At 49.7% G+C, this 13,557-nt stretch overlaps 1 protein-coding gene across 6 annotated transcripts in view; it reads right to left on the reverse strand.

Moving 5' to 3' along the window:
• INPP5A (inositol polyphosphate-5-phosphatase A) overlaps positions 1 to 13,557 on the reverse strand; it is a 207,006-nt gene that overhangs the window by 115,266 nt on the left and 78,183 nt on the right. For all 6 annotated transcript variants that reach the window (XR_010318037.1, XM_064269128.1, XM_064269129.1 and 3 more), the window contains 2 exons: positions 9,269 to 9,369; positions 3,027 to 3,114 (listed from right to left, as the gene is read on the reverse strand). Coding sequence is in view for 5 of the 6 variants with exons in the window: in XM_064269128.1 (XP_064125198.1) it covers positions 3,027 to 3,114; positions 9,269 to 9,369 (189 nt within the window). In the remaining variant the exon portion in view is untranslated. The remainder of the gene's footprint in view (positions 1 to 3,026; positions 3,115 to 9,268; positions 9,370 to 13,557) is intronic.

Below are 13,557 nucleotides of genomic sequence, written 5' to 3' on the forward strand. Positions count from 1 at the left end.
TCATCTTGTAAAAATTAAATTCTCCTCCCTTTGACAGCCAGAGGCCACAGGCTGGGGAGGGAGGAGTGGCCACCAGCTGGGCGCGCAGTGTCCACCCTCCAGGACAGCAGGCCTACGCCAGCAAAGGCCATTTCCGGGCAAGCAAGGATGGTGCTTCAAGGCAGGGACTGAGCCGGTCTTTGTCGCCAACTATGACAAGCTCAGCCACATTCTTTTGGCAGTCCATGGTGTATCTGATATTCTTCGCCAACACCACAATTCAAAGGTGTCAATTCTTCTTCGGTCTTCCTTATTCATTGGCCAGCTTTTGCATGCATATGAGGCGACTGAAAACACCATGCCCTGGCTCAGGCGCACCTTAGTCTTCAAGGTGACTTCTTTGCTCTTCAACACTTTAAAGAGGTCTCTTGCAGCAGATTTGCCCAATGCAATAAGTCTTGTGATTTCCTGACTGCTGCTTCCATGGCTGTTGATTGTGGATCCAAGTAAAATGAAATCCTTGACAACTTCAATCTTTTCTCTGTTTATCATGATGTTGCTCATCGGTCCAGTTGTGAGGATTTTTGTTTTCTTTATGTTGAGTTGCAATCCATACTGAAGGCTGTGGTCTTTGATCTTCATCAGTAAGTGCTTCAAGTCCTCTTCACTTTCAGCAAGCAAGGTTGTGTCATCTGCATAATGCAGGTTGTTAGTGAGTCTTCCTCCAATCCTGATGCCCCGTCCTTCTTCATATAGTCCAGCTTCTCAGATTATCTGCTCAGCATACAGATTGAGTAGGTATGGTGAAAGAATACAACCCTGACACACACCTTTCCTGACTTTAAACCAATCAGTATCCCCTTGTTCTGTCTTAACAACTGCCTTTTGTTCTATGTAAAGTTCCTCACGAGCACAATTAAGTGTTCTGGAATTGCCATTCTTCGCAATGTTATCCATAATTTGTTATGATCCACACAGTCGAATGCCTTAGCATAGTCAATAACACACAGGTAAACATCCTTCTGGTATTCTCTGCTTTCAGCCAGGATCCATCTGACATCAGCAACAATATCCCTGGTTCCACGTCCTCTTCTAAATCCGGCTTGAATTTCTGGCAGTCCCCGTGGGTATACTGCTGCAGCCGTTTTTGAATGATCTTCAGCAAAATTTTGCTTGCGTGTGATATTAATGGTATTAATGTGCCTTGGTTTTATTTATATTTATTCTGCCTGGAGCTTACTGCAATAATTGGATCTGTATGTTCATTGTTTTTCATAAATTTGGGGAAGTTCCAGTCCTTATTTCTTCATGATTTTTCCTCATCTACCCTTTTTTCCTGCGCCCTCTGGTGCTCCAGTTCCACGTATACTGGACATTTGATGTCGCACCACCAGCCAGTGATGCCCTGGTGAACATTTCAGTCTCTTGTTCTCTGTGTTTCATTTTGAATAGTTTCAATTGCTCAGCCTTCAAGTTCAATTATCCTTTCTTCTGCAGTGCCTAATCTATGTTAATCACAACGAGTATGTTTTTCATTCTGGATACTGCATGTTCACCTGTCTAGGTCCCACTAAGGGGGAACAGGAAGTTGGGCCAGAGCAGAGGAAGGCTGGGAGAGCCCTGAGCTGCAAGGAAGCTGCCAGAGTGAGCAGAGTGAGAAGGGGATGAAGGTGGAGGTAGAGGGGGGTGACCGAAAGAGGGGGTCAGAGTGCTGGAGGAGAGGAAGGGAAGCATCCTGAGGATCAGGGGCAACTCGTGCAATGAGGGGGGGGGGGGTGGCCAGATGGCCTCAGTGCCTCAGTGAGCTGATGGTAAAGGTGGAGGTGAGGCCATTCCTGAAAGTGCATGTAGGATGAGCGTGGACGAGGGTCTGGAGGAGAAGCCACCAAGGAGAGCAAGAGAGGAAAGGGACATGGAATTCGGGAGACTCGGCTCCCTGAAACCAGACTGTGCCATCGCAGAAAGGAAAGGAAGTCACTTAGCTGCCATGAGAGGCCCCAAACCTAAGGACTGTGTGAACTCTGAGCACGTGCCTCCTAGCCCCAAGGACAACCTCAAAGTCATAGCCCCAGGCCAGGCAGGGCCACGGCTTTGCTCCTGCTGCCCCCCCATCAGGACACTCTCCTCACTGCAACCTTACCCCCGACATGCACTAGCCTGTCTCCCTCCATGTACACCTACCACATGCCAGGCTCCCGCTGGGCTCAGGGATGGGCTGGGGAACACAACCCACCATGCCATCTGCAAGAGATGTCATATCCTGTGGAGAGGTCAGATCCCAAACCAGTGTCTGCCCATGCCAAGCACGACATCACGTTCAGTGAAATCGGATCCCAAACCAGCACCTGCCCACACTGACCCTGACAGGTGAGGGAACGGGCTAGGGGACCTTACAGCAGAGGAGACCAGCCAGCTGTGAAAGAAGCTCCGGGGCTCCCCTAAATAAGGGGGACTTGAGACATCAGTCCCTGAGCCACAACTGGCTCCTCAAAGCCCACACCAATGTTGCCCCTTGGAAAGGCTCCTCCCCTGCTGGCACCCACACATCCTAGGGTTGCTGCCCCTTCCTGGGGCTGCCTTCTCATGAGCCCACCCACCCCACAGATCACGAACTCTCTGAGGGAGGATGGCTCTGCCCCACTGTCCTGGGCTGTCCCTGCCAGGTCAGCCCTGCAGAACATGCTCGGGGTTCAGGGCAAGACAGCAAGCTCATGGTGGCACAGACAACTGGCCACAGCCTCCTGGTCCCCTCTTACTTTTCTGTGTGCCGCCTGCCTGGCTCCACGCCAAGGCCACAGGAACCCCTTCCCTGGGATTCCACCTTCCAGCTCCTACCCACTGTGTAGCAGATCCAAGATCCCTCTTCTGTGCGCTGCCTGGAGCCCCTGCAGGCTGACCACAGATCCTGCCATGGGCCACGGGGACATCTCCAGTTCAGGCTCAGCACGTTAGCTAGTGACAGAGGCCACTTAAACCACGTCTCTTACTTAATGAGAAAAAGCTCAGCAGACACGCCTACTCAGCGTATGGACTGGAAAAGGACTCACCGTAAAGTGCTCCTGGGATTTGTAGTTCTCATCCAGGTAGACACGAGCCCTGTTATACTCTTTCATCGCATCACTTGACAGTAGTTCTCTGGAAGGAAAAGAGTGAGTCTTTTAGTGAGAAGACCCCAGACAAGTCTCCATCTTACAGGTAAGCTCACAAGGTGAAGACAGCCACCATCAGCCACTGATGGGCACATGACAATGGCAGCTGCAGGAGGGGCCAACGGACCAGGTGCAAGGTGCCTGCTGCACGTCACCGCTCTAGCCACCCGACCCAGGAGGAATAGGCTCTGCCGCTGCCGCAGACACTGAGAACTCGCCGGGATCACGGGTGTGGGAGTCTCCTTGCTGCTTATTTCTTTTCCAGAAGAAATCGGATATCCACTAGCAAGCCCTCACACGCAGGGCCATCACCCCAGACACCCCCAGAGCCCAGGACATTCCATCGCCACTTGTTCCTCAAAGAAGAACAGTAGGGAGAGCAAGCAGTCTGGCTGGGCATGCAACCACAAAGGAAGAAGAGTGTTTCTGAATGCCCCATCCTACTCGGGCGGGTCACACTCACCATCAGAAATGCCAGTGCCATCAGCACTCCCACAGACCCTCCCACGGCCCTTGAAGAATGTGCCGGAAGGAGCCACCGCCCATCTCAATGGTCCCACAAGGCATGAGAACAGCTGTGGGGACCCAAGGGCCCCTGCACTGAGGGTGAGCCCCCTGCCCAGATCTCAGCCCCAAGAAGGCAGGGAAGAGAGGAGGGCAGAGGGGCCACACGACTACCCAGTGCTGTGCGAGGATGAGTGTGTCCAGGCAGCACGTGCCAAGAAGCAAACATGCTAGGAAAGGAGGCTGGGAGGGAGGACAGGGTGAGCTCAGGTATACTGACGCCTCCGTTTCCTAACACCTCATTTATCCTTCACCTCTTTCTCCGACTAGCTCCTGATCGAGGTGCTGATAAATTAAGATTCTCGAACTCTAACCCCATCTTACACTGTTTTCTCAAATTGTGTTTATGCAACATTCTGAGAGACATGGGAATATACCAGCCTTGACTGAGAGAACCATGTTTCTATGGCACAGCACCTGGTTTCTCCAGCTCCGCAAAGCCAAACCCCCGGGAAGGCCTTTCTAAGAGCTGGCAGACAAGGAGCTGGCCTGACTCACGCTTCTCTAGGCTCCAAATGCAGCTGGGCGCGCCTGCCTGCACCAGGAGTCACGAGGCAGGGTGACTACCAAACAGACTTGGCCTGCCAATTTCTCCCTAAGTTAAAAAAAAAAAGTACTTCTGCATACAGAAAAGCATAGAAAATAATATGATAAATCCCCTGTGCCCAAGAGCCACCTTTAATAAATCTTAACATTATTCAATTTTGCAGTTTTAGAGAAACAAAACATCATGGAATCAGGGATGCTCTGTGTACGCTCTGATGCTTTCCACACGCTTTCCTCCCCAGAAGAAATTAATTTCTCAAGTTTTGTTTATCAAATGCATAAATATACCTAAAACACAAATGAAACTTCTTGAGCTGAAAAACACTGTATCTGGAATAAGAAATTCACTGGACGACTTAGGAGCAGATTGAAATCTGCGAAAGAAAAGATCAGCAAAAGAGATCTTCCAGGCTGCAGCAAAGGGGAAACGCGCCGAGAGCCGGGAGCCGAGAGCTGCGCCCCAGGACCCGGCGGCCAGCGTGCATGAGATGGGCGTTCCAGGACAAACCAAGAGAGGGAAGGGAAAAAGATGGACAAAAATGTTCCAAGATTCATTAAAACTATAAACTACAGATCGAAAAAGCTCAAAGAACCACAAGCAGAATAAACAAATTAAAAATATCAAACTAGAGCACAACATAATCAACTAGCTACAAGCCAGCTGCAGAGACAGAATCTAGCAGTCAGAGGGGAAAAAGGGCTCATTATAAACAGGAAAATGAAGATGGCAATAATGCCTAAATTCTCATCAAGAACAATGCCAGCCAGAACACGGTGAACAATACCCTTAAAGTCCCAAAAGAAAACAACTAACAAGGTGGAATTCTATTTCCAACAAAAATGCCTTTCAAAAATGAAGACAAAAAAAGACTGTTTGCAGACAAACAGAAGCTGAGATAATTCATCAGCAACAGACTTGCACTACTAGAAACGTTAACGACGGTTCTTCAGGCCGAAGGAAAAGGGGACCAAATAGAAACCCGGACTGACACAAAGGGACGAGGAGACAGAAAATGGTAAATAAACTGGTAAAAATGGCACTAGTTCTCGCTTTTTCATCTCTTTAAAAGATAACCGACTGCTCAAAGCAAAACTAGTAACAATGCATGCTACGCAGGGAGCCCTGGTGGCACAGTGGTTGAGATGCTCAGCAGCTAACCAAAAGGTCAGGGGTTCGAACTTGCCGGCCGCTCTTCAGGAGAAAGACGTGGCAGTCTGCTTCCGTAAAGATTTACATCACTGGAGACCTTACGGTGCTGTTCCACCCTGTCCTATAAAGTCACTGTGAGGAGGCATCAACCCCACCGCAATGGGCTGGGTCTGTTAGCATATCATTACCAGGTGCTGCTTGCCTGTTTAGTCAGCTCGGACTCACGGCGACCCCGGTGTGTCAGGGCAGAACTGCACTCCTAGGGTTTTCAATGGTTGATTCTTCAGAAGTAGATCTCCAGGCTTTTCTTCCTAGTCCGTGTTAGTCTGGAAGCTCTGCTGAAATTGGGTCTCCCACATGGAAGGGAAGAGTCTACCCTGAACCACCCCGCCTGGACTCTCTTCCAATAAAAAGGCCGAATCAGTAGCTATCACGTTAGTTTAGGCTCATAGTGACCTCTTAAATTCCCAAATAGACCAAACAGCAACCACTGCTGCAAGGTCAGTTTTCCCTCATGACAACCCACATGTTACCAGAGCAGGACTGGGACGACCCACGTGTTACCAGAGCAGGACTGGGACGACCCACGTGTTACCAGAGCAGGACTGGGACGACCCACGTGTTACCAGAGCAGGACTGGGACGACCCACGTGTTACCAGAGCAGGACTGGGACGACCCACGTGTTACCAGAGCAGGACTGGGACGACCCACGTGTTACCAGAGCAGGACTGGGCCCCACAGGACTTTCAATGATCGATCTTCTGGAAGCAGACTGCCAGGGCTTCCTTCTGAGGCACCTCTGGGTGGACTTAAAACTCCGACCTTTTGGTTAGCAGCTGTGTTAACCGCGTGTACCACCCAGGGACTCCCTGACAAATAACACAAGTAGAAGTAGAAGACACGTAACAATAGCGTAAGGGAGGGAGGAACACAGTCTGCCTTCTGGTCCCTAGGTTAAACACAGAGCAGCAGAAGTTATTCAAAATAAAGGGCACACCCCTGAATCTGGGGAAGGGGTGCCCTCTACATTCCGTCTTCTGTGTGAAATACCCAGTCTGCCAACTGGTTTTGCCACCTGCTTCCGCGTGGCTTCCGGACTCCTTGCCCCATCTAATGCTGACTTCTGTCTGTACCGCAGATAGCTTTGCCCAGACTGCGGCTTCACTGTGGAGTTTGTGTACAGTGCCCTTTGTTAACAAAGGTTTTAACTTTAACGTGGTCAGCTGATCCATCTTTTATTTTGTAGGCAGCACTTTTTGCACCTCTTTACATAAAACTCTGCCTATCCCAAAGCTGAATTTTCTCCTGTATTTTTTCTTTTTGAAATTTTAATTTACCTTTTATCTTCACATTATTGGTGCAACTCAAGTTCACTCCTGTGCACGGCATGAGGGAGAGCTAATCGTGCAGGCTAAGAAGCGGGAATCCCATTTCATGTTTCCCAACAGAGAAAAGCACTGTACCAATTGGATGGACCACATGCATGTGTCCCGCGTGCACTAACTGTCCCAGTTCCACATACCACAGACACGCATCCCGTGTGCACTGACTGTTCTACTTCCATGGACCACACACCTGTCCCATATGTACTAACTGTCCCAGATGCAGAGACTACACACACGTGTCCCGTATGTAGTAACTGTCTCAGTTCCACGGACCACACACACGTGTCTTGTATGTACTAACTGTCCTAATTCCACAGACCATACACACGTGTCCCATAGGCCCTAACTGTCCCAGTTCCATGGACCACACACAGGTGTCCCATATGTACTAACTGTCCCAGTTCCATGGACCACACACACGTGTCCCATATGTACTAACTGTCCCAGTTCCACGGACCACACACACGTGTCCCGTATGTACTAACTGTCCCACTTCCACGGACCACACACACGTGTTCCGTATGTACTAACTGTCCCAGTTCCATGGGCCACACACACGTGTCCCGTATGTACTGTCCCAGTTCCACGGACCACACACACGTGTTCCATATGTACTAACTATCCCAGTTCCACGGACTACACACACGTGTCCTGCATGTACTAACTGTCCCAGTTTCATGGATCACACACACATCTCCCATATGTACTAACTGTCCCAGTTCCACGGACCACACGCACGTGTCCCGTATGTACTAACTGTCCCAGTTCCATGGACCACACACAGGTGTCCCATATGTACTAACTGTCCCAGTTCCATGGACCACACACGTGTCCCCCAGGTACTAACTGTCCCAGTTCCACGGGCCACACACACATGTCCCGTATGTACTAACTGTCCCAGTTCCACATACCACACACGTGTCCTGTATGTACTAACTCTCCTAGCTCCACACACCACACACGTGTCCTGTATGTACTAACTGTCCCAGTTCCACAGACCACACATGTACTAACGGTCCCAGTTCCACAGACCACACACGTGTCCCCTATGTACAAACTGTCCCAAATGCACAGACCACACACACGTCCCATATGTACTAACTGTCCCAGCTCCACAGACCACATACACGTGTTCTGTATGTACTAACTGTCCCAGTTCCATGGACCACACACGTGTCCTGTACGTACTAAGCATCCCAGATGCACAGACCACATACACGTGTCCTGTATGTACTAAATGGCCCAGTTCCATGGACCACACACATGTGTCCTGTGTGTTCTAACTGTCCCAGTTCCACAGACCACAGAAGTGTCCTGTATGTACTAACTGTCCCGGTTCCACACACCATACATGTCTTGTATGTACTAACTGTCCCGGTTCCACACACCACACACATGTCCCGTATGTACTAACTGTCCCGGTTCCACACACCACACACGTGTCCCGTATGTACTAATTGTCCCAGTTCCACACACCACACGTGTCCCGTATGTACTAACTGTCCCGGTTCCACACAGCACACACGTGTCCTGTACGTACTAACTGTCCCAGTTCCACACACCACACACGTGTCCCACACTGCACTAACTGTCCCACTTCCACACACCACACACGTGTCCCACACTGCACTAACTGTCCCACTTCCACACACCACACACGTGTCCCACACTGCACTAACTGTCCCAGATGCACAGGTCACACGTGAGTGTCCTGCACTGCACTGTCCGGAAGCACGCTCCCCCACCGGACAAGCCTCACCTCAAAGGTAAGTATCCCACCCTGAACGTCCACAGCAGCCTCCCTGCAATCAAGGAGCAGACCAAGAGAAAAGGCTCTTGCAGAAGGGCCTGAAGTCAGGGTCCAGAGAAGGCACCTCCGGGTGGCACGCTCCAGCCTCTTGACACCCGCCCCGCATCATACTAGGACACCTGGGCCTGGGTCGGGGCCAGTGCTCGCTTGCGTGGCGTCAGCTCATACCCTAGCACGGCATCTGGCTAGGATAGAGGAATAGAGAGACCAGTTCCAGCAACCACACTCTGCTCCTCTGCTGTCACAGAACCTTCCAGGGGCCTTGGTACCCCTTCTCCCCTAGTAGGACATGAGTGGGTGCCTGTCCCCAAAGCAGCCACAGGGCTTGTGTGTAGCCACTGAAAAGTCACTGAGGACCTTCAGCCTCCCCAGGTCAGCTCCCATCACTGCTACAAGGTAGCCCCCGGATAAAGACTTGTCCTGCCACCCACACCAGGGTGACTCCCCTGCCTGACCCCTCATCTAATGTCCCCAACCTGTGAGCAGACACACACCACCTTCGCAAGCAGATGGCTGGCTACCCCCTGTGCCCCCCAAAGGTCTCCACGCTGTGCGTGTCTGGGCCACACCTTTCCTTTCCTATAATCCTGCTGGCCCAGGGTGACACGCAGACGGTAAGCGACCAAGCCCCAGCAGCCGGGCAGGAACAGGAAGAGTACCAGATGCCAGCCCCACGCCACTTACTTGACAAACTTGTCCACGTGCGACATGGAGGCCTCGTAGTTCTTGCCTCCGAACTCCTGACAGTGCAGGGCCAGGAAGTGCGGCTTGTGGGCGTGGACGATCTGCAGAAGAAGCACATACACAGTCAGGCCGCAGGGTGTTTCCAGAACCCAGCACCATTCCAGAATCACAGCTGCAGGCAGCACTGCCTCCATGGAGGCCCCAGACCCCACCGGGGCACCCGGGGCAGCAAGAAAGACGGGTGCCGACACACCCCAGGAATCCCACCATGCTCACACTTCCAACCGCTTCATTTCCAGGTGCTGCCATTTCCCATTACGGGAAGTTCCTAGGCAGGATTTAGACTTTCTCACAACCTCTGTCGATAATGTTGGGGCGTCTCCCCAACTGGACCCCAGGGAGCACAAGTGGTTAACCCTCACCTACTAACCTAAAGGTTGGTGGTTGGAACCCACCTAGTGGCACCGCGGAAGACAGGCCTGGTAATCTGTTTCTGCAAGGATTACAGCCAAGAGAACCCTATGGAGCAGTTAGACTCTGTAACACATGGGGGTGCCATGAGTCAGAATCCACTCAACAGCAATGGATTTGCTTTTTTTTCTCCTCTAGTTACAAAAATTAATATATGCTCAGTGCACACATCTGGAAAAGGCCAAAAGGACATATAAAATCAGTCATAACCTCGCACGTAAAAACAGCCACAATTAACGTTCTGGTATGATCCTCCATGAGGGCGGAAGCACAGGAGCCCGTGTGCACGGGTGTGTGCACTTATGTAAGTGTGTGCATGCGTGTTTGTGTGTACGTGAACATGTGTGCATGCATAATACATTTGTAACATCTGAGGAAACAATTGAAAGTTGCCTCCTATCAACACTCACAAGGTGTGGCGCTGTGAGGACACCTGCATCGTCTCAAGTGAGCCTCAGGATGAACCTACTAGGCAGTGCCTTCCCACTGTACACAGGGTGCTGAGGACGCTAAGGCACAACACACCTGAGCAGGAACGTGCCTCAGGCCACGCAACCAGCACCGGACGCAGGCCTCTGACCCGAGCACTTAGTGGGTGCCAGTGTCTACCACACGCAAGCATTCTGGCTTAACTAATTCCCCATGGCAGTGCACTGAGTATCTCTAAACCCTCACCACCAGAGGACAGAGCCAACACCCTAACCACGAGCCCCCTGTACTTCCAAGACTGTTTCCAGTCCCCACTAGATCCTGCATCCAGAGCTCACCGGCTCCCACCAACGTCTCCCTCCATGCCAGACACAGAGAGCACCACGCACCCTGACCACACGCTGGGCCAACAATGCTCCTGGCTGTGCCTCAGAAATCACAAAACAACATTCCAGAAAAAGTGGGATTTTTCCCTGCATTTCAAGGAGGTTAGGCAGAAATGACTCATAGTGACCCTATGGGTCGGAATCAACTCAATGGCACTGGGTTTGGCTTTTTGGTTTTTAGGCAGAAACGTAACTTAAACAGAAAAGTGTCACATTCCATTTGAATCTAGGTTATTAAAATGACAAGGTCTTTATCGTGAAGCATTTCAGAAATAATGAAGTACCATGGAAAAGATCAGAGCCCTGACGCTGCCGTTTCTCCACACCCACGAGCCGAACAATCACAGGACATGTCTCAGTTACGACCAAAGGCCGAGTTATGGCCCCACATGACGCCTTCGGGTTCTTAAAGAGGCTGGAGGTACAGTTACCACAGAACCATGAGGTACCCGCGCCGTCTCAGGCACCAAAGGCGAGAGCAAAGCCTCTCCAGTGAGCTCGTGAAGGTGAGGAAGGAAACCATTACTGTGTCTACCAGGAAGGCTAGAATCATCGTTGTTCATTAAGAACTGTAGCTTCACCTGGTATTACAAACTCCATGTAATAAAGGCAACTAATGTCTAAAATGGATCGACACAAAAACACACTACACCATAACAACACTAAAATGAGCCACACACTGGTCATCTTTGTGTCAGGAAGCTATTTTGAATGGAGGACATGGTTTGGAAAGTGGTAAGTGAAGAAAGTGAGCCTTTCTTGTGTAATCTGTATCCCCAGGAAAACAAACAAAGAAGGCAAGTCTCACCTTATGGGAGCACTCCAGGCAGGAAGTGACGGTGGGACGACAGAACACACCGTTTAAACCCTTACAGAAATGACAACAGCAGGCAGTAACTGCGAGTGGCTGCTAACAGCACACAAGAGACGAGAGGGACAGGCTGCCCCCTAATGGACAAATGCAACGCCACCAAGAGACAATGGGGGTCTGAGTCTGATTTAGAGCTCACACCGATTTACAGGAAATAAGGAGATGGAAGAACAAGTTAAACAGCACCACAGGGATGCGATCGGCAAAGTCAAGACTATGAAGAATTTGGATTTCTCTAGCAGATAAGCTGCAAGAAAAGAGACAAGGAGAGGCAAGAAAAGGTCGAGAGAGATGAAGATGTACGAAGCTGTGTGCGTTGTGAGAGGGACTTCAATCACTGTTAACCGGAGTGCCAGTCCACCGTGGCAGCAAAAGCCCCCGAGCCAGTCCCACCACCGATTACAACTACAAGCTATAACCAAAAAAACAACCAGCTGAGGACATCGAAAAGGGAACCAAAGTGGGCCACTCTGGCAGGGCATCAAAATGTGGGAAAGTGAACGCCGTGAAGGTGAGCTCCTTCTTTTGTCCTCCAACAGTGTTGCCCAAGGGTGGGCTTCAGCTGCAGGGGCGGCACAGTTCTACATTTTTCTCCAGCTCTGTCCAGGACCCTCTATTGTGATTCCTGTCAGGGAAGTCGGTGATGGTAGCCGAGCACCATCTAGTTGTGCCAGACTCAGTCTAGTAGACATTGTGGTAGTTGTGGTCCATTAGTCCTTTGGACTAATCTTTCCTTTGTGTCTTTAAAAAAGTGAACATTCTTGAAGTAAATGAAAAGACAGGAAATCTCATCTGAGAAAAGCAACTATGAAAGAGAACTAAGTTAGAATTTTACAACTAAAAAATACAGTATCTGAAAACAAAGTATTGGAAGGGCTCAACAGCAGAATGGCAATGACAGAAACTAAAGAACATGGGAAGAAAAGAAGCTTAGGGAAGGTGAGCAGCACCCCAGGGACCTGCTGGACGATGTCAGCAGGTCTGCATACACTTGGAGCACTAGAATGAGACCAGGAAGAGATCGGGGCATAAAGAAACATTTGAAAAAGCTAACAGTCAAAATTTTCCCAAATATGGTGAAAGACATAAATTTACAGATTCTACCACCTCAGTGATGTCACTTTAAGGACTAAGGTGTGCCTGATCCAAGCCATGGTGTTTTCAATGGCCTCATATACGTGCAAAAGCTGGACAATGAATAAGGAAGACCGAAGAAGAACTGAAGCCTTTGCATTGTGGTGTTGGTGAAGAATGTTGAATATACCATGGACTGCCAAAAGAACGAACAAATCTGTCTTGGAAGAGGTACAGCCAGAATGCTCTTTCGAAGCGAGGACAGCAAGAGTTTGTCTTATGTACTTTGAACATGTTATCAGGAGGGACAAATACCTGGAGAAGAATACCATACTTGGGAAAGTAGAGGGTCAGCAAAAAAGGGGGAGACCCTCAAAGAGATGGGTTAACACAGTAGCCACAACAATGGTCTCAGGTATAACAACGATCGTGAGGGTGGCGCAGGACTGGGCAGTGTTTTGTTCTGTTGTACATGGGGTCGCTATGAGCCGGAGCCGACTTGATGGCACCTAACAATAACAACAAGCACCTCAGTGGATGCCATACAAGATAAAGTCAAAGAAAATCATACCTAGACACAACATAATCAAAACAATGGAAACCAAAGACGAAGGGAAAAAAATTTTGAAATGAGCTAGAGAAAAAATAACAATACACACAGGAGTCTAACAATCAAATGACAGTGCGTTTTCTAAAGAGAAATCATGCAGACCAGAAGGCAATGGAACAACAGCTTTAAAGAACACACACACACAAAAAAAGGTCAACCCAGAATTCAATATCCTTCAAAAATGAAGGCAAAATAAAAACATTTTCACCGAGAAGAAAACTAAGAAATGTTCACCAGCAGATCTGCCCTACGCTGAAGACAGTTCTTAGGTTGAAGAGAAGCAATGCCAGAGGGAAACCTGGGTCGTCGAGAATGATGGAAGAGCAAGCAGAAATGGCAAATATCCGGGAAAATACAGAAGGCTACCTTTTTCCTCTTAAGTTCTTTACAATATGTAGGATGAGACTTTGGGGTAGCTGAAGACAATGGAGGCTGCATATCAACTTAA

The sequence above is a fragment of the Loxodonta africana genome, chromosome 16, assembly GCF_030014295.1.
Source record: "Loxodonta africana isolate mLoxAfr1 chromosome 16, mLoxAfr1.hap2, whole genome shotgun sequence".
NCBI classification, from domain to species: Eukaryota; Metazoa; Chordata; class Mammalia; order Proboscidea; family Elephantidae; genus Loxodonta; species Loxodonta africana.